Here is a 20,991-nt window from a genome sequence, read left to right as displayed (position 1 = left end):
GTTTGAAGCCGAGTTTAAGTAAGAAGGCGGTGGGTTGTGCGGTGGCTCTGTGACCCGAGACCTTAAAAAAAAACTCAACGAAAAGAAACAAAATAGGCTGGGATCGGATATTCTTACATCCCCTAAAATACGAGTGGACACTAATTGAGCACATTGAAGTTTTATTTGCTAACTGTAAAGAGAAAAAAGCTTATGGAATTCAATAGTTTGTTATATGGGAACTAAGTGTGGTTGTCATCCAATGTTGCCAATTTCCCAGCGTTTAATGAGAGCATTTTAATACCCTCACACACCGAATATGTTTGAAATACTTTTAGTAGCTTCTGAGTTACAGGATTCACCTAAAGGTGGACGGTGCCACGCCCTTAATTAGTTTTTACACTGACTCCTATAAAATCCTTCTCTACTATCTTAGCTGTAAAATCGCATGCAGGTGGTATTTAGTGAGCTACCTTTATATGGGGAGTGGATGTGGTTGTTATCTGTTTTTAGCTATTTCCATAGTGTGAGCAAATGTGCTAAACGAACTTTCTTTCAACAAGTTTTTTTGCTTAGAAGATAGTTTCGCGATTTGGCAAACCTAGTGTGACCCTGAATCAATTTTTGGCTATAAAGCTCTGTTAAGGACCAGTTTTTGTCAATGGTTTGATGACTCCAATAGAGGTCGTAGATCATTCCAAAACTAATTTCGTCCAGGTCATCTAAAATCAGTTGTTGCTCCGGAAACTATTGACGTGGTGGGCAAACTGATATTGCAAGATCGTAATGTGATTTAACGTGAGATTGAGACAGCTATAAGCATTAGTTCAACCAGCATACGTTCCATATTGAATGTAAAAAAGTTTTTTCACATTGGATACCACACAATTTGTCAATAACTCAAAAAAAAAAAGGCGTGCATCGATTTGTCAAGCAAAATGGGTAAAAAAATATACGACAAGGGGGTTTCGAAACAACGCTATGACATTGTGACATGTGATAATCGTGACTTTACGCGTATGAGCGCCAAACAAAACATTTCAAGACGAGGCGAATCCAACAAAAGCTGTTTGCGCACGATGCATTTATAAGCAAATGTTTGCCTATTTTTCGGAAAACTGAATATTATGCAACCATGCCAATAGAAGATGCCTGTGCATACAAGAAAATTTTACTTATTCGACTTTATAGCGGTTTAAGCAGAGTACTTGATGAACAAAAGACCATTCCCAAGAGAGCCGCGGCAACGTAAGCGAAACGGATCCGGATTTTTATCTGGCAAAAGACCGTCAACTCGGCAGATTTCCACCGCAACAACAACGACATGAACAAGAGATGAGAGACGAGAGACGAAACACCTGTTCTCATGACAGTCGGGTCTATGTAGCCGGAATGGACCCGAATTTTTATCCGGCCAGGAATTTTAAACTCAGCAGTATTCCTCCCAATTATTAAATATTTCTGCCACTATAAAAAATTATTAACGAAATACCACTCACAGAAACAAAAATTAAACTGTGATGAGTAAAGCCATGCATTATTGTGTAAATTTGTATACACAACTTCACTTCATATTATAAATATATATATGTAGGTATATAGCCGAGCCCAAATATATGCGTGAATAACCACAAAGGTATTTCGCTTGAGCTGACACCTGAAGAGCAATTATGCTGTGGGTTCGTGTCACATTTCAGTTAATTATTCTCTACTTAATCCACTCTTATGCTTCATGCACGTTCTTTCCGCCTTCCACTGACGCAGCTACACACATACTTATTATATGTATGTATGTATGTTCGATGTTGCATGCTTCCACTTCATTTCGCAAAGCATGAATAAAATACTCACAGTGGAATTAAATTAAGTAGCTGGGGCGCCTAAGCGTATGCTAAGCTGTAAAGCTCAACGAAGCAGTGCATAATTTTCGCCGACAAAGCCTTATGATGAATGGCTAAAAGTAGCGAAATGAGAAAACGTATAGCATGGAACAAAAGCGACCGAGTCAAAGTAATGGGCAGTTAGTTAGCTGTTTGCTGTTTGAAGAGAAAAATGCAAATAACTTTGCTGAAAGTCAGGAGTAAAGGCAGACAGACGAGCAGACGATCTTCAACGTCACATCACTGGGTGTTGTGTAGTCCAGATAAAATGAAGAGAAATGATGACAGATGTGGAGAGTTGATTTAAATTAAATCCGATACGTGTCAGCGCACTTCAGTTCAGCTCGGATCAAGCGACCGTCGCTGCTCGAATATATGACTTTAGCTTTATAAGACATCAACACGGGACTGTTTAGTGTCTGTCTTTCATGAAATCTTCACGATATGAGCAAGCCATGGAAAAAAGAACAAGTACATGTTTCACGTAAGACCTCCCATAAACCCTAAGACCTGATACATCTTACAATCAACCGGTTAGGTTCCATAACCTCAAATATCGTTCAAATAAACTATTACGACATTTTTGCCTTCAATCGTATATTTAAATGTAACAATTAACAGCTTACACGAAGTCAGCTTCCCACAAGGCATGGCATTCATTGGTTGATATTTGTCTTTTGTTTGCATATTAATTAAGTTGTTAGCTTTGACTTTTGGTTGACGAGCGAAGCAGGAGTTATGGTGGAACTAAAAGGGAAGCAATGCAGACCCTAAGAATGAGCATACGAGTACAGCCAACATGGCTAACAAATGCTAAAGAAGGATGTTACAAAATGCTGGAAAAACAATGGTTCACGTAGAAAATTGGAAAGTGTGGCGCATGCAGCGTGGCGTATGAAGTGTCATGAGCAGGCAGGGCAGCAACAAGCAGCGGGTTGACAGCGTTTTTGTGCACTATGTTGTTATTATTGTTGGCAGTTTGCATTTCTTTTATGCAATTGACACAATTTGCATACGCAAGCAACCACACCAGCAACACAAACACACACACGCGGCATACCTCAATTCGAGTTGATGCAAAGCCCTAAGACTCACTTGAATATGGTACATATGTACATGCTAGCTTATATATTATCTCGTGCATATGTGCTGACCCTTTACTGCGCCTTTGTTTGTAGAAGCTCTCTGTGGTCGCATATGTTTGCAATGAAAATATTTGCATATGCTAAGGCGTCTATGCTCGACCGCAAATCTGGCTATGCAAATACGATTCAAGTAGTTTGTAGATGTCGATGCGGTTACATTTATCGCTTCGATTTTCCTTTCTTTCACTTTCATATTATGCACATACACATACATATATTACATAAATATGCCGAGAAAACGGAATATTTAAAAATTAATTAACGATAAAAATATGAGTTGGTCAGAGCAGCTAATGATACTCTAAACCTGGGCATAGGCTATATTTTGATTTTAAGCCTCAATGTAGATACTGATCGAAAATAAGTTGTTTAGCTGGGGAGCCTTTTAGAAACGCTACCACAATACAGAAAAGGGTGCAAATATGATGGTCTAAATAAATTAAATAAAAAAATTAATATCAAAATCGTTTTGTCTGGAAAATGATTGCTAAAGAAATCAAGAAAATGAATTGGTTATGTTTTGCTAAAAGCAAACTAAGGCATCTGTTTCAAGAGCTCTTGTTTTCTTACGAGTCCCCTCTGTAACATAATATTCCATATCTCACTTGGTTGAGAGCTGTAGTCTTTGCGGGGTTCCGATGATTTTTGTACTGCTAAACTGCGCGGTAGCGACCCTTCCTGACCCTTCCATTTTCCGCGATGTCTGTTTCCTCGCGTTTCCTGATTAAGTGGCATCTTCCTACTACTGGCTGAAGTATTCCTCAAAGTAGGGCTTATTGAAGGTCAAAATGGTTTCGAAGACAGGTTAAGGTCGATCCTAACAGGGTTCTCACTTGGACAGCTTAGAGTGCTGCTCCGTTTGCCTAAAGCCGCTATATAATAAATCATAAGATGTTTACAAATCGACAAAACGTCGTGAGCATATGACAAACTTGTTGAGACGGCGAATGTCAGTTTTGGCTAGTTTGCCAACTGTCAAACTACCGAGGTGTTTCAATCTCAGTCTCGTAAAGGATTGAGAATACAGAAGAATATGCCTAGATTTTTCCACCTAACCCTTCTCCATGGAACTTTGACAACTTGCGACCGGTAAGATATTTTCCCTTACCTCATATTATGGCAAGAAAAACTTTACTAAGAGCACGTTGTTCAGAAGATCTCCTGGAATCTAATCTAAGCCAAAAAGACCTTGCAATCGCACAGAGGCGGATTGTCTACCATCATCTACTAAGGGTACGCTAGGTCCATTTTTACAGTGCTAGAACGCAAGACGCAAATCTGATGACAAAGCAACTTGGTGTTATTTCTAGGGAAGACAGACACTACCTAAGTTGCTTTAACTGCAAAGTTAGCAAATTCAGCGTTACCTCACTGCTGCCGGAGTGAATTCTCACCTCCCCAAGAGGAGCGGCATTTCGTAGCACGACGCCTTAACTGCAGCGACTTCTGTTTACGAGACGTGGTGTGGACATATTTGTAAGAATTTTTTAATTCAGTGTAATGGGCTACCAAAACTTAAGGCGCTTTTTTTTTTTTTTTTACACGAAAATATGTTTTTAGAGATTGAAACTTAATGTATGTGTCAAGTTAGTTTCGAAGGAATACGATTTTTGATAATTTTTTTTTTTTTTTGGGTAGACCCAAAGTCTTTTCGTATTTCTAACCAAACTTCAACTTATTCTTTTTTTATAATAAAAAATAAATAAACAAATATGCACTATTTTGCTCGACCACTTTTTACCATTTTTCCGCTAGAGACATTATTCCATCTTTCATAAGTGTAACTCGAAATTTCGAAACTCCCAGAACGAAAGCGAGCTATACGAACTGATACATTCATTCATACATGATGACATTGGTGGCTTGCATGGCATTCTTTTCTTATTTAGATAAAAATTCAAATTCCAGCGATTTTTACTGTGTTTGAAAGGCTGTACCTTTTTTTCAACATCCCCGAATTTAAGGATTTTTTTTTTTTTGCTAAATGAAGCTTACAATCTCACCTTTCCAACACCATATGGTATGACAGCATGTGATTGATAGTACTGAAGATATACGACTGCAACGATCTCTATTGACTAAATACGAAAAGACTTTTTCGACAAGATCCGATTTTTACAAAAAAAAGGGACACTTTTGACTCTTGTTTTTTTTGGTTCTCTTTCGGTTCCTGGTTAGTGTTCAAACATGTTATCACAAATTAATCAATAAACCAAAATATTAATTGTGTTGCAATAATGCAATCAATCACTCAATTAATGAAATCTAATTGAGGAATTCCTCTTGAATAAACAAAGACCACTCCGGCAGACATAATGTTATACAAAAATATATTCTAATTAATATTACACATAACGTATTCATTAAATTAGTAATTGGCAAAGTGCGTAGCAATTATGCAAATATTTATTAACACCAGTGTTAATGTGTGTGTACAAAAAAGTTGTTAATTTCCAAATCAAATAGTTTTGTTCAAACACCCTTTGTATGTGGCATGTGGCATAAACACAGCGTCTGCGGCGTGAATACAATTTAACACACAAATATGTATGAATTTAAATTAAATTTTCCATTAAATTACGCATAAATTAGTAATGGCATGAAATGAGGCATAAAGCAAAAACTTACAGATTACAAAGCACTTAACTAATTCAACCGAAATTATATGCATTTTGGTGATTAACGCCGACAGCCATGACATTTTAACACATCTGCAGCTTCACTAGGGAGGTCCTGCGTGGCGTAAGTTTCACTTATTTGACTTAAGAAGCATAACCTTAAAGCACATTTCAACGAAATTTGCAGTAAATTTGAAAGGCGTCCATATTCACCATTAACATCGCAATAAAGTGCATATTATTGACTTGACGCAGCATAAAGACCATGCACTAACACTAACACAACAAACATATGCAAAGGCAACGAACCCGCCCAGAAAACAACCCAGCCGGAGCAGCCTGCAAATGGGGGCCAGTGACTAGCCGTGCAGCCAGCTAGCCATGCTCACAATCGATCACCCGACTAAATCATTGAGTTGCACCATGAGCGAAGAAAGTAGAGAGTAACAACAATAATAAAAGATGCATACAACCATTATCGCTGACATAGCAAGACAAATTTAGATTTATTGTTACTTCAATGGAGGGAGGGGAGAAGAAATGGTAGTTAGACTAACATGCAGCAGCCCTAGCATTGTGCGCCTTCGACATTAAAAACTCCATAGATAGAGAAATGAATATAAAGCGCCTTCCACGTGGCATGAAGTTGAAATTAAAGCATTAAAATTGCAAATCCTTATAAGCACCGGGGTTGCTCGGAAGAAAGTGACTAGAAAGTGCAATCTATAATCTGTTGTAGCATATTAAATTACAACAGTGACATGGGGGTGCTTTGTGGGTGAGCGGTAGTCACATATCCGGGGGTGGATAATGTTTGCCAGAGCCATGGTGACCGTTAGCGAACTGAGAGCATCCAAAGATAAAGATATTTATCAATAATGCGTGTTACGCATTCTGTTCTATATATGTACATAAAGATGTGTGGCGTAATGACAGCAAGCGCCGGGGTGGTGACAGTTACACCCCATCAAGCACAAATACGTTCGAGTTTTATGAATATGATTCAAATTATATACATAGTCTTTTTAAATTTGAAATAATGCGCTTCAATGTAGAAGCTAAAAGTTAAGGCTCGCACAGATGGAATACAGGGTAGACCATGTTTCTTTGGTTTTATACTGTAAAAGTATTGAATAACCTTAAAGAACAAAAAAGAAACAAACTAAAATACCCTTCACATCCGAAAATAGTTTACATACAAGAGCTTGTTTTTGATCGATGGATATATGTATATGGAAGCAATATTGCAGCATTGCCTTGAGTAATAATCTATTTCCAAACAATATCTTCACTCCGATCGTTCAGTTTCTAAGGTAGTTTTATGATAAAGTGGTCCGATAGAGGCGGTCCTGACAAATGGCTAGTTTCTTGGAGAAAACAGGACGCGTTCAATGCCATATTTCCGAGCGAAGAGTTCCCGTGTATCCAATCGGACGGAGATATGGAGACAGGCTAATTTAGCTAAATCGGCTGAGATCGACAAACTGATCATTTTTATACTACTGCAATAGATATAGGGTTATATGTAAATGATTAGGATGACGAGAAAAACTTAAATTCGGTTGTTTGTCTGTCCGTCCGTCCGAATAAGCTGTATCTCTTTCCTACGACGGGAGTAATTGGACATCTGCCACGTCCACACAACGCGATCCACCGAAAACCTTCACCCGGTTCTAAAAGCTTATAAGACAGAACGCCCTACTGATCCAACCAAATGCCTGGCGTAATGGATATTGAGTTTTACTCGTGATTTGGCAGGTGAACCAATTTCACATTTATTTTAATTTTTCGTAAGACACCTAGTTTCCTCGCTTTTTAACCTTTGGACTACTTAAATGCCCCTCAAAGTCTTTGTGAGCTCGGCAACAATATTGATCGAGTAATGCTTCCAGTACATCATATCTAAACATTTCTGACTGCCCAGGTCGGTATTCCTCTAAAAAGTTTGTTCTTCCCACTTTAAATGTGATTTTATAAGTTGCTGTAGACGGAAGGCAAAGGTCGCTATTACACTTAAGAAAGCTGGGTATATGAGGGGCTAGAACATACTGAAATTCTCAACTATTTGTGGGCGGGGCGAAGCCGTTGAAGGTGAGGTGCACTGAGCTTTATTAGGGAGATTGGGTGATGGAGTCTTCTGTTGGTAGCTCTCCAACAACTCTAGTTTCAAACTATTAGACAAGTGTAGCGTCTTTCAAGGGAAGATGGCTACTATCAAGGTAGCGGCAGATATACTGCTCTAAGGAAGTGTGCATTTACTCAGTTTGGATATCCTTGCGAAGTTGAATTAACCACCTTAAATTTTTGATAAGTTAAAAATGCTTAATCGATCTATGATAATCTAGTGATTCACTTTTAGTTGAATACGGTTAATCCAAAAGACGAATATTATCCGTCCATCAATCGATGTCCAGCGATTTTGGACGAACCCTACAATCTATCCTAACCTATACTTCAAATGAATAACATTTAGTTAGGACGCACAAGACAGTAACTTTCCGACGCTTGTTTAGAATATCAGAGAAATGGAATACATAATAATCAATATACTTGTATTTGAGATAATTTGTTTAATGTTTATTAGGACCATTTTTGACAACAACATCAATACAGTTTCCGAAATTCTAGGAGATGGCAAAATCTCACCACCTGTGCCCGTAAAGTCCTCATGCCATTGAGTATATAAAAGTATTTATAACCAACTCAATCGATTAGTTTTGCCAAAATTATTCATACGGTACTCAACGACATGAAAAATATTGCACCCTGTACAGATAAAAAAATAAATAAATATCACATTTAATATTCAAATTAGTGGAGAAGCACGCCATACTCGTTTAATATATTCGAATTTTCGTTCGAAATTTATTTAAGCAAGCACAAAAGGTCTTCAGAAAGGAAGCAATCATTGCAATATTAAACTTTACAATGCTTCAGTGTGATATTCAATCTCACATGTTCACTAGGAAATAATTAAAAAATATTCGTACGCTGTTTATGTTATGTGTATACATACATATATACGAAAAGTTTTATGGATAAAAGTGGATGCGAAATATTGCATAACATTTCCATGGCAATATTAAAATATCCAAATAAATAATACGTCTGAAGGCACACACAAATAACCACTCCAATGAAAGGAATGGAATACAATTGCAAAAGGCGAATATTAAGTATGGCTGAATAAAGCATTATGCACTCTCTAATGCATAAATTACACATTTGTTTGAACGGGCCAACGTCCAACGTCCAAAGTGCAAATACATTTTACATTCGCGTTCAAAACCACAGTGGCGGATAAATTTTAGGGGTAAATGCTTATCAAAAATTCAAATTATTAAGTGTGATGCATAACTAAAGGCTTCATTTTGCAAGCAACTATATAAAATATATGCTAAACTAACCCATTAACCGCTTACGCTCGATTTGGCACCGCTCTCCCTTAAATCGTTCAATCTTTTCAAATTGGTTTTCTCTGCTCCAATTATAGCTTTCTTGTTTTTTCATCAATGACCTTCATCGCGTACGCCCCGAAACGGATTTTTCAGTTACGAAAACAGAAAAAAGTCACATAGCTGAGCGATCGCCCTTATTTCGTTTTTGGGCGAAAGAGTCAGTTAAAATAGAAAATAGCTTCCAGGAAGGAAACGTTGAGCTTCAGCTAGATTTTTGATTGACTTTGACGCGGTATTTTCGATTTCGGCTCACATTCAGGTCAAGTGATGTTGCATTGATACACTTAATACCCAAACTTTAACCGGAATGTCTTGGCTCGATCTATAAGTGATGTTGACATGTTCTGCTATATTTCTGATGCTACATTAACAGAGATGGTTGGACGACTCGCATAATGTTAGTTTTCGACGACATCAAGGCCTTCACTGAATGCTTTTTCCCCCTCTAACACTTGTTTTCTCGATAAATTTTAGAAAAATCAGAAAATATAAACAAAATGTTATTAGTTTCAAAACTGAGCAGCTAATGAAGAGGGGGTTCGCAAAAAATTGGCACGTGTCTATACCCACGAAAAATTTGGAAAAAGGTTCAAATAAGCTGGAGATGATTGATGTCCTCGTAAGACTAAAGGAACCGCCGTCCAGGAAGTGCAATGGACGGGACAAAGACTGAGACGAGTAAGCCCTTGTATCATAAACTACAGTGGTCATATAAAGAAGCCTAAAGTCGGTCTGGGACTCCTGGTGGAAGAGGGACTCCGTCGCCGAGTCACCCCGGTAGATGAACGTCTGGCCACAAGCCGCAACAAAGTGAAGTTGTTCAACAAATAGCTGAAGAGAGGAACGATGTGACCAAAGAGACCTACCCTCGATCCAGTTTGGATGACATGTTAGCAAAATATCTATACCTCCGAGAAAGTTATAATTAAACAAACCTTCTGTGTTCATATTCTTGAATATGAAGGAAAAGGAAATATTTCTATACTTGAGTGATTTCGATGCTTAAATCAAAGCAAGCGCATCTAATAACTGACACACCACTGTATTGCCTAGCGAGAGCTTACTGTTTGGCTGTTGTTGCTTTTGGCTCATTATGCCAAATGCTTTATGTAGCTGCGGAAAAACATTTACCAAACTGTAAATTACACATTCGCCGTCTAGGAAAAAAAAACTAAAGCCTAACATAGGAACTAAAAAAAAGAATTGCGAAAAAGAACAAAGATAAACGTAAACAACAAATACAAATAATACATATAAAAATTAATGTGGCGTTGTGGTGGATGAAGTGTCAGCAACACCGAGTGGCTGCAACACACGCAGCGCCAATACACACTCACGTATTAATCCCGCGTTACCGCCAACATGTGTGTGTGTATGCTTAGTGGCAGGACAACAGCCGCAGCAGGACTTGCCACCAATGCCGACTGCTGGTTGCCGGTGTGTCGCTGTTGCTGCTGCTGTGGCAGCATCCAACGTTGTTGCTGTTGCACTCGGCGTTAACTTGGCTACCGCCAACGAGGCAACAACAAATGCCAAGCGACCGCAACTCTGAACCCATAGCAAACCAACCGACATGGCAACCACCAAAGGGACAAACAACTCATGAACCCGACGATGATTCACCATTGCGACGAGACCGAAAACAGCACTTCTGGTGAAGAGCGTTGCAAGCAGACCGACAGGCCGTGGAACCAAGCGACTCGCGAACAAACAGACAGACGAACAGAGCGTTGCAAAATCGAGCGAAAGAAGCAGCAGCTCAGACGAGACATTAACATAAATAATAGTCAAATTGTATGCTCATTCAAACAGCAACAACAGCAAAAACTAAAACGGAAAACTTACAATTACATGCATGCGAATATGGCATTGTTTGCCACGCCGAAAAGTATGCATTACACGGATGCCCCGCGCCAACTAAAAGCTGCTGCCATATACATATTACAAGCCGACACATACATACATACATAAGTATATATGAATTAAATATGCATGGATGCAAATAAAGTGAGCTGTGAACACGCACACACAAGTGTACATGCAGTCACTGGAAAGGAGCAAGCAAAAGTCGGTAGAATATCAAAATATATAAGAACTTGCACAACAGTAAACAACAACAAACGGCAACAATAACTAAATGAAAATAAGCGCAACAAAACCCGTTGTACTTCACAACTCAGCTGACAGTGAAAAATATACGTGAGCCACAGCAGCCATTCGCTCAAGAGAGCGGCACACGGTTTGGCAACCAAAAAGTATGCACTGCCAAATGTAAATGCAGTGAGAGGCGAGGCAAGACGGCTGCGCGCAGCAAAACAATGACAAAGGAAGAAGTATTCAAAAACAGTAAACAGTATTTGAAAAGCGTGTAAAACCTCGCTGGCATGTCGCAAATCTGCGCTGAAAACGCAGCGGCGGTGGCGCTGGCGGCAAACCCGGCGACAAAAGCGTGCAGGCGAGTAGTTGAGCGGAAACTTACACATTACCGACAATAACACAATTACAATGCAATGTTGTTGTTGGTGGTATTGTGGCAATTGATTCAATACTCATGAAACCAGCAGCTGATATTAGAATAATGGTGTTTGTGAAAATAATGCAAAAAAGTTTTCCACACAAGCTCTTAATTATAATGGTTCAGTTTGTTTGCCAGCTACAAGCTATAGTGATCCTATATCGGCAGTTTCGACAAATGAGCAGCGCCTTGAGGAGAAAAGAACGTGTGTATCGATACTGAAGGACTAGTTCTGTTATATACATATGTACATGCAGATTGACGAACACGACTACATCGACTCAGCTCGTTGTTTCTGTTGTTTTATCGGGTAGCTAGTCCTCGTTAGGATGTTAAGCATTAGCTAAGTTGTCGTCGATGACATCCAACGGAAGGTCCACGAAACATGATGTTTCGACAGGGTCGGTCCAATGGGAAAGGGGAGTCAGATGAGTGGGGTTGGTGAATGCAAAGAAGTGGCCAGTATCATGCGGAGACTCATAAAACGCAAAATATATATTAGACATGTGGGTGCCTATTCTGGATTAGTACGATAGAAACATCAAAAGTGCAATATTCTGAAAGGTCTGAAGCTTCCTCGTCTACGTTTCACTGCATCCAGGCGACCATATTGATGCGACGTAGTTAAGGACCGACCGGTCGATTACCTTGTAAATTGCCAACAACGTTTCTAAGTATTTTTTTCATTTTCTGCCGACTTGCGACTTGAGGATTTTGTTCCGGCTCTGTATTTGGGTGATATTCGCGGTAGTATGAGGAGTGAAGCACAGACTGTCGAAAGTCATACCTAAAGTTTTGGAATTATTCACAGTCTTAATGCCATCGACTGCAAGGTTACTGCTTCGTCCAGTTTGTAAATATGGTCGCAGTGGATTAAGTGGGGAAAGTGTTAAGTTCTAGACAGAGAGCAAGCAAAAAAGATCGGACCTCTGAACACATGTCAATGCCCGAAGTCAATATCGTGCAATCATCAGCCCTCTGGTGGCTATGGGAGTTTCAACATATAGAAGTTAAACAACAGCGGAGAGAGGATACCACCCTGTGAAACCCGTTGTTTTATTCTTCTTAATTTTTATATTTTTTTTTTTTTCTCGAAATAGTACGGATGACTACTCACGTAGTTCATGGCCCACTTCTTCAGTCCTGAAGGATGCGTAGGCTTTTCGACGTCCTGCAGTAGCGTTATGTGACTGACGGTGTCAGATTCTTTTGACAAAGCTAAGAGGATCGTTCTCTCACAGGGTGGTTTCTGGCTAAGGCCACGAAATATCTTTACATTTATGACACCAAGTGCTGTGGCGGTACTGTACACTTGTCGGAAGTCATGCTGGTGGTTTGCTAGACTAGTGAAAAGTGGATATCGGGAGTAGCAAGTCTCAGCTGATCATTTAGATGTACATTTTATAGGATCTCCGAAGACCCCTTCTGTATGTTGCAAACATCGTGCAAACAAATAAACCCTATTCAAGGTAAAATTATCTAACACTTTATTCACAAGGAAAAATTGTCTAGTAAACCGAAGAGTTACATCAATAAAAATATTGTAAAGAAAAACGAAAAGTAGCATTAAGTTATTTGAATACAAAATATCCCACAAAAAGATTTTATGACGTCCAAGGAGGAACAAGTAATACGCGTGCTGATATCCGGCGCTGCTGGCCAGGTAGCGTATTCACTCGCCGGGCTGGTTGCACATGGCATGGCATTCGGTTTAAAACAACCCATGATTTTGCATCTCTTCGATCTGCCGCTAGAGACGGGCAAAATGGAAGGTTTGCGCATGGAACTAATTGACTCAGCACTACCTTTGCTGCGCGACGTAATCGTCACCAGTGATCCGGTTGTGGCATTCCAAGATATATCAGTGGCCTTCTTGATGGGCGGCAAACGGCGACAGCCCGGCATGAAGCGCTATGAGCTCATTGCGAACAACTGCAGAATACTGAAAGATCAAGGCCTCTGTTTGGAAGCTTTCGCACGCAAAGACTGCAAGGTGGTCGTGCTGGCCGAGCCCTGCAATACCATGTGCTACATCTGCGCCGAGCATGCACCGTCCATACCGCGTGAAAATTTCACCACAAATGCCCGTTTGGATTACAATCGTGCCGTCGGCTATATAGCAAACAATTTGAAAATTTCCGCTGCCAACGTAAAGAATATGATTATCTGGGGTAACCACTCGGATTCGATGCATCCGGATTGCTCGATAGCCAGCGTGGTTGTTAATAATAAGAGTCACCGCCTCTCCGAATATTTGGGTGACGAAATGACTGCCTTTAAAACGCAACTGGCGGAAGCGGTAATCAAGCGTGGCGCCGAAATAATTGGTGCGCGTGGCATGTCGTCAGGTTGGTCGGCTGCCAAAGCGTTGTGTGATCAGATGAGGGATTGGATAGCGGGCACACCGCAGGGTGTTATGGTGCCGATGACGGTCGCATCGGATGGCAGCTATGGCACACCGAAAGAGATTTTCTTCACCTTTCCCGTGGAGGTGCAGCGCGGCAAATGGAATATAGTCAGGGGCATTAAAATTGATGAGATATCTAGGAGCAAGATAGATTTCAGCGGCAAGGAATTGCTGCAAGAAAAGATGGCTGCCGTTGCGGAAATGGGAGAGGGTTACAACTGAGTTGATTGTGAATCTATGTATGTCTTGTGGGTTTTTATTGAATTTTTAACTTTAAAGGTTTAACTTAATAAAACTTTTGCTTCTTACATAGTACCTGCGACTTATAGTCTATCTAACTAGCAAATTCTAGCAAGTTAGTATTTAATATCTAGTCAATCATTTAAAAATACTGAAAAACCACGAATATTTCCAGCCAGTTCCCGAGCGATATGGACTTTTCTTTAACTTAACCTGACGCGCGATGTCTTGTCGCACACAGCAACCGCGTTTGAAACATATGTACTTCGCGATTTATGTAGATAGTCTTCCCCATATTTAGCCACAATTCCACACCCACACGTGACAAATTCGCATATATTCATTTCAGTTTTGCATTCTTTGTATGTTTGTGTTTGTGTGTAACTGGATGTTGTTGTTGTCATGGCTGTTTATTAAGAGCGACGATCCCTTACATATAGTCTCCACATGTATGTATGTAGGTATGTATAGATGTATTTGTGTTCAATAGCGACAGCTTGGTTGTAAAAAGTCCTCTCGAACGAATCAATTCTTGTATTTATAAGCAGCAGTGTGTACGTGTGCCTGTGTGTTGGTGTTCGTGTGTGTCACAGGAAAAACAGCGGCGGCAACAGCAACCACCAGAATGATGACGCCACACACAACAACAGCAGCAAAAACTAACAGGAATAAATGCAAACACCAACACGGGGCAACGTCATGCCAACAACCGAGACGACATCCGCCAAATTGGCGCCAATCTCCACTGAATTTCGCCGCACAGATTTCACACACACGCATTCACACTCTCACACTAAATAAAAATGCGGGTTTTAAACTCAGTCGATTTGCTTATTTGCCTAGGCAACTGTCTGCCTGCCTGTCTATTCCGTAGAGCTGGCTGGCTGTTGTGGGTGCGTGTGTGTAAATTTACATATGTGTGCAAGTGGTTTTTCCTCTCCAGCACTTCGGTCTTCTTTTTCTGACGTATTCATTGAATTTTAGTTCGAGTTGAGGCGACAATGTTGAATTGGGCACGATGACTCTGCTGTTGTTTGTTTACGACTGCAACGAGCGATGTGAATGCGAATTGGACGACGGCAATGCGTTTTCGCACGCATACAGGGTGATTCGACAAGGTGCTTACCAAAAAAGAAAAATCCATCAAGCGACAAAATATTACATACATATTTTTTGTTATTTGGCAATATTTGATGCGTCTCACTTCGAAGGAAGTATGAATTTTTAAATTAGTGGATTTTTAGCACTTTAATTTGATTTGGTGTTGTATTATTTGGGAGGCGAATACAGGAGAAGGGATATTTATTTGTTAATTTTCGGTATGAAACTGAATTAGTTTTTTCGCTTATTGCGATTAGTACCTCTCTCTTGAAAACTCTTAATGCCGACACATCAGATGTTTCCACCGTCTCTCTATACCAAATAGCGGAACGGGGATGATGAGTTACTTGCAGAATTTGGTCTTTGTTCGTCGAAAGAGTACTTTACTTCTCGATTGCCTACTCAGTCAGAAGTAGCACCTGTTAACAAGAGTTATTCTGTGTTGGATTTAGAGGCTGACGTTGTTGTTGGCTTTAATGCTGGTTCCAAGATAGACGAAATTATCTACGACTTCCAAGTTACGACTGTCAACAGTGACGTGGGGCAAAGTCGCTCGCTTCGCTTCTTTGTTCTATCTGGAGAAAGCGAACTTAACGGCGTTGTTGTTATGGCTAATAATTTCGATAGCATCGGCGTACACATTAAAGAAGTCGCACAATAGGGGGTCGTCTTGTAGGAAACCTCGTTTGGTATCGAACGACTACATTTTGCAAAGCAACATCGTCTCGATTTTGCAAAGGACCACATGGCTTGGTGTTCGGTCACAAACAATAACCTCGATGAGTGCCAAAATTTTTATTCGGTGACGAAATAAAATTAAATGATTTTCGAAAGGAAGGAAGGTTCTTGAGTCGACATCATAGCCGTGAAATGTCGGCGTTATGGTTTGGGGAGCAAGATCGTGTACGGCGCATTCAAATCGAAAATCTTAGACAACAAAATGTTGGGGAATAACTATGAAACACTTTTAATATAATTTTTTCCTGAGGTTCGCGATTTTGACCTATTCGAAAGATTTTTAATAAGATAATACGACTTTAAACACTGCAAGAGTTGTGCAGTCTTGGATTAAAACCTAAAATACTAAAACAATAAGATGGCCACCATATTCCGCAGATCTCAACATCATTGAAAATTTATGAGGATGGCTTACTTTATGCACATGGACACTATGAAACTAAAAATGATTTCAGGGTTACATGGGTTTCAAAAACGGTGAATTTTTTGATTGTCTATAATATTATTTCTATAACACCTCTAACATATTGTCATATATTTTCAAGTTGCTCCGAGTAATATGTTCGGATTTATAGCCTTAAGAACTTGTGCGCTCGAGGTTAGCTACTCTAAGTGCACCGTTTAAAAACGCGTTTTTTCGAAATCGTGCTTTTAAAGTCGGTTGACAAGTCTTTGAGATATAGTTCTGAAAGACTGGAACGAAGGATTTTTTTTTTTCAATTGCAACTATTTGAAAAAAAATGTCAAGAAAATTGTACTGAAATTTTAATTATTTTATAAAAATGTCTGCCAAAAATCCAATCCAAAAAAAAATTTTTAACTCGGTTATTGCGACACAATTTCTGTTACCCATCGGAAAAACGATGCGCCTGCATTGGCAAAAATTTCAGAATTCCTTTACTCTGTATATTTAAATTTTTATGTGAGAAAAAAGTTGTTGAAATAAGGTGTAATTCAGGGATTCATTTCGAAAAAGTTTGGCTTCCCTTGAGCTCTAAAATGAGTCATAAAAAATCGTCAATCGTCACACCGAGAACAACCGAGTGAGCGCTATGATGTACCTAGCAATAACCCAACGAGAAGAAGAAACTTTCATTTCTGATAAATTTTTTGGAATACATCCTTAAAGAGAAGCAGTTAATCCCTTAAGCTTTGAGGTCAACAAAATACTGAAGTAATTGTTTTTGCTTCAATCATTATTCAAAGCCTTAAATATATTCTAACCTTAATGCGTTTCGCAATAAAACAAAAACATATATCTAATCCTTTCCATGTATTTAAGTGCACTAAAATTTTTATTACGCTTTATCTTACTACTTGCGTTTACTATACTCTCACATAAATATTTTATATAACCTTTTGTTTCCTTTTGTACGCGCTGTCCCTTGCCGAGGACCCACATAATAATATTTCATAAGCGATTAGTTAGATCAAGAACCATATTCGCCTTTTGTACTTACAAATTTCAATGAATTGACCGTTTCCTATTAGAATTACAAATGAACAAAGTCAGAAAGAAGGACGGCCACAAAGTGCTGGGTAAACTGAGCGTCAAGCGAATTGAGAGATAAAAACGTGAAAGCAAACACAACTACTCACTTATGAGCACATACAAACATACTCGTTGGGACGGACTACTTATGGCGTCTGTCGAGCCAGACAAAAGCAGGCTTTAGCCACAACAATAACAACACAAGTTGCAACCACAATGTTAAAAATGTGAAAAGTATTATTCCATTTCTTTGGCAGAACTCGCCAGTTTGATGATAAATACATTTATGTGTGCTGGACAAGAGCACACTGGTCAATGATTGAACACAGTGTTGTTTAACGGTTTGTCGGAAGAATTGGTTAAAGCGACGCTTCGTTAAGAGGGATAAAGAAGGTAATGACATTGAGGAGTACACGTATTGGGTACATTTTAATTATAAATTAATTGTATTTAATTTTACTATGTCTTAATTTACTAAAATCAATAAGTTTTTCAAAATTTAAGGCCCCACCTAGACGCAAGCCCAATAAAAAGCGATATTTATACGCTTTTAAATACTCGTATTTCTAAAAAAAACTTCAACTTATTTTTTTTTTTTTTTGTTTTATTTATAATGAACTTTAATGAACCAAATATGTACCATTTTGGCCGACCACTTTTTACCACTTATCGTTAGTGACATTATTCCATCAATATAAAACTTTTCTCGTTTCTCGGCGAAAAACTGAGGCAAGTAATTTTCATAGGGTTCTCTTGAAGCCAACTTTCCTGAGTTAAGGAAGTTCTGCATTGACCAAAAAAAATGGTCTCTATGGTGGATGCATCAAAACTGCCCAGTCAAGCTCTCCTAGTTTTTGCCGAATCATCAGAGATATGTAGGTGTGGTCTAGCGTTGTCCTGATGGAATGCGAAGCCCTTTCTGTTGATCAGTTCTGGCCGTTCTTTTTCAATGGATTGCTTTAATATAATAAGTTGTCAACAGCAAAATGTAGAATCAATCGTTCGATCAGGCTGAAGCAGCTCATACTGGATCTTCTAAGCCCATCAAACCCAGTCAATCCTGGCTTTGTGTCCGTTTGTTGGGCTTCACCACGCTTAAACCATGATCTTTTTCGCACATTATTGTCGTATTTGATCCACTTTTCGTCTCCTCTTACCATTCGCTTCAGAAATGATTCGATTTCAATTCGTTTCAGCAAATAATCGCAGATGTTAATTCGGTCCATTAAATTTTTCACAGACAATTCATGTGATACCCAAACATCGAGCTTCTTTTTGTAGCCAGCCTTATTTAAATGGTTGAAAACCGTTTGATGATGAATGTTAAGTTTCTTAGGGATGTCATGTCTACTTATGTCAATCTTTTCTATAATTTCATCGAATTTTTCAACGATAGGTCGACCAGAGCGAGGCGCTTCTTTCCAGAACGGAGCGGGCGAACCACGAACTATATGTGCAGCATCGTCTCCGTAAGACGGCTTTACAAATTTCATTGGTGGCTTCCGTGGCATTCTTCCTGTTTTTATACAAAAATTTCAAAATATAGCGCATTTCTTCATTATTTTTATACTTAATTACTTTTTGTACTTTTTTTAACTTCCCCGATTTAAATATTTTTTTTTTTTTTTTTTTTAAATGAAGCTTAAAATCTCACCTTTCCAACACTGTATGGTATGACATAATGTGATTAGTACCACTGGAGGTATACGACTGCAACGACATCTATTGAGAAAATACGAAAAGACTTTTTGTACTACAAAATAGTTTTAAAGATTTTTTTTTAAAAGGTTCTTACTGCTGCAGTAACTCCAGTTTCTTCGAAAAGGAAATGAGACTTCACTGAGCTGCCTATTATAGAAAAATTCATTGTGTTGAAAAAAATTATGTATAGTCTCTTTACCTTTACATATAAAATGTTGCCTATTACTTTTTTAGCGCTCAAATGCCATCACATTCTCACTGTCGAATCCACAATGCAGTAAACTTCGGCGCCATAAGGCTGACTGGCTTTCATAGGCCAATTTCTGAATAGCCTTCGCTAACTTCATGACAAGAGGAGTCACGCAAAAAAAAAAAAGGTAAATAAGTGAACAAAGGCTAAGCAGCACTTTTTCTGTTTGACTCCACTTTTCTTTCAGATAATTTTCCATTGTACGCACCACTTTCTTGCTTGCTTTGTTGTATTGCAGCATTTCATTGTAGTTACACAGAACTCGATTTCCTTCTACTCTTTCATTAAATCCGTAAGATGAGTATTTAAGTGAAAAAGTATTTTTTCTTTGCGCTTCTTCAAACTATTTTTTCGTAGACAATAGCAAGCGAGGAAACTGGTCACTTGCCATAGCTTGCCGTTACATGGGCAAGTGTAAGTATGTTCATCTGCAGGCCAGGCTATTACTATTTACATAGTAGTTAGCCAGCTTGCATTTGGCCTTTTATATCATCCATCATGAGCAGACAACTTGCCCCAGCAAGCTAGCAGAGCAACGGTTTTATATTTTATAAGCCAATCGCATTTCTTATTTGCACTTCGCATTACTATTATTGGTTAATATCAACTTCACTATTCACCCTCGCCTCCACTTCGCACTCTCTCCACTTTCACGAGAGTTTTCCCTATGCCGTTTAACTTTAAAATCAATAGCGTATAACTTTATTTATACTGTTACGGTAATTTCCGTATTGCCAGAGTTATAGAAAATATTATTGTTTGTGTGAGTAGTTTTGTTTGTGCATCCAGCGCTGCCGCCGCAATCCTGCAATATAGATTTTTTTATTACGCCAGGCCATAAAAGTTCCAGACTTTGTGACGCCTTCGCTTTTTTATTTACATTTCCTTGTTGTCAGGCTGCCAGATCAGAGAAAAAGTGCAGCTTTTGTTTTTTTACTGTGCGCACAATGTTTTATCTTTGTTTTTGTTGTCAATTGCTGCTCGCATTCTCATACACATACACATACACTTGATAACGGTGAATATTTGGCTGACTTGACTAGTTCTTTTGGTCAAATTGCTGCTTTTACGACTTTGTACTTTTAGTAATGCTCTGCGGCATACACAAGTATACACACGTATACATAACACACGAACACACACATTGAACGCAAACAGCTTGTAAGTGTGCGCTTAGCAGCGCTGATGGCTTCATTGGCATTTTGTCAAAGACACAGTTCAAAATTTTATTAGTTTGAGTAAGTAACTTTTAGCATCCATCTCTCTGCATTGCTCCCTTCTCCTTTGCTCTATACTTCTCTTGTGTGGCTTTGTGCGTTTTTATGCGAGACGCGTTCAATGACTCCTGCATACCAAGGAGAATTCATATTTATTATGCGTGCATGCTTGTAAAACACGCATTTTTTATTTGTATTGCAGTTTTGACATCGTGCGTTGCACATAAATTCTCGAGTTCAACATATTTAG

At 39.0% G+C, this 20,991-nt stretch overlaps 2 protein-coding genes across 2 annotated transcripts in view; one reads left to right on the top strand and one right to left on the bottom strand.

The window, feature by feature from the left end:
- The window catches only part of LOC108968544 (protein bicaudal C), a gene marked incomplete in the record, with an annotated part of 334,273 nt that overhangs the window by 287,210 nt on the left and 26,072 nt on the right, over positions 1 to 20,991 (bottom strand).
- LOC108968518 (malate dehydrogenase, cytoplasmic-like) lies at positions 13,202 to 14,224 on the top strand. Its single transcript, XM_018932604.1, has one exon. The coding sequence runs from the start codon at positions 13,202 to 13,204 to the stop codon at positions 14,222 to 14,224; it is 1,023 nt and encodes a 340-aa protein (XP_018788149.1).

The sequence above is a fragment of the Bactrocera latifrons genome, unplaced genomic scaffold (genome assembly GCF_001853355.1).
Source record: "Bactrocera latifrons isolate USDA-ARS-PBARC rearing strain unplaced genomic scaffold, ASM185335v1 scaffold_22, whole genome shotgun sequence".
NCBI classification, from domain to species: domain Eukaryota; kingdom Metazoa; phylum Arthropoda; class Insecta; order Diptera; family Tephritidae; genus Bactrocera; species Bactrocera latifrons.
The sequence above is the reverse complement of the archived record's forward strand: the minus strand, read 5'-3'. Positions and strand labels throughout refer to the sequence as shown.

Coding starts and splice junctions, on each gene's coding strand:
- LOC108968518 (XM_018932604.1), top strand. CDS start 13,202: ATGACGTCCAAGGAGGAACAAGTAATACGCGTGCTGATATCCGGCGCT.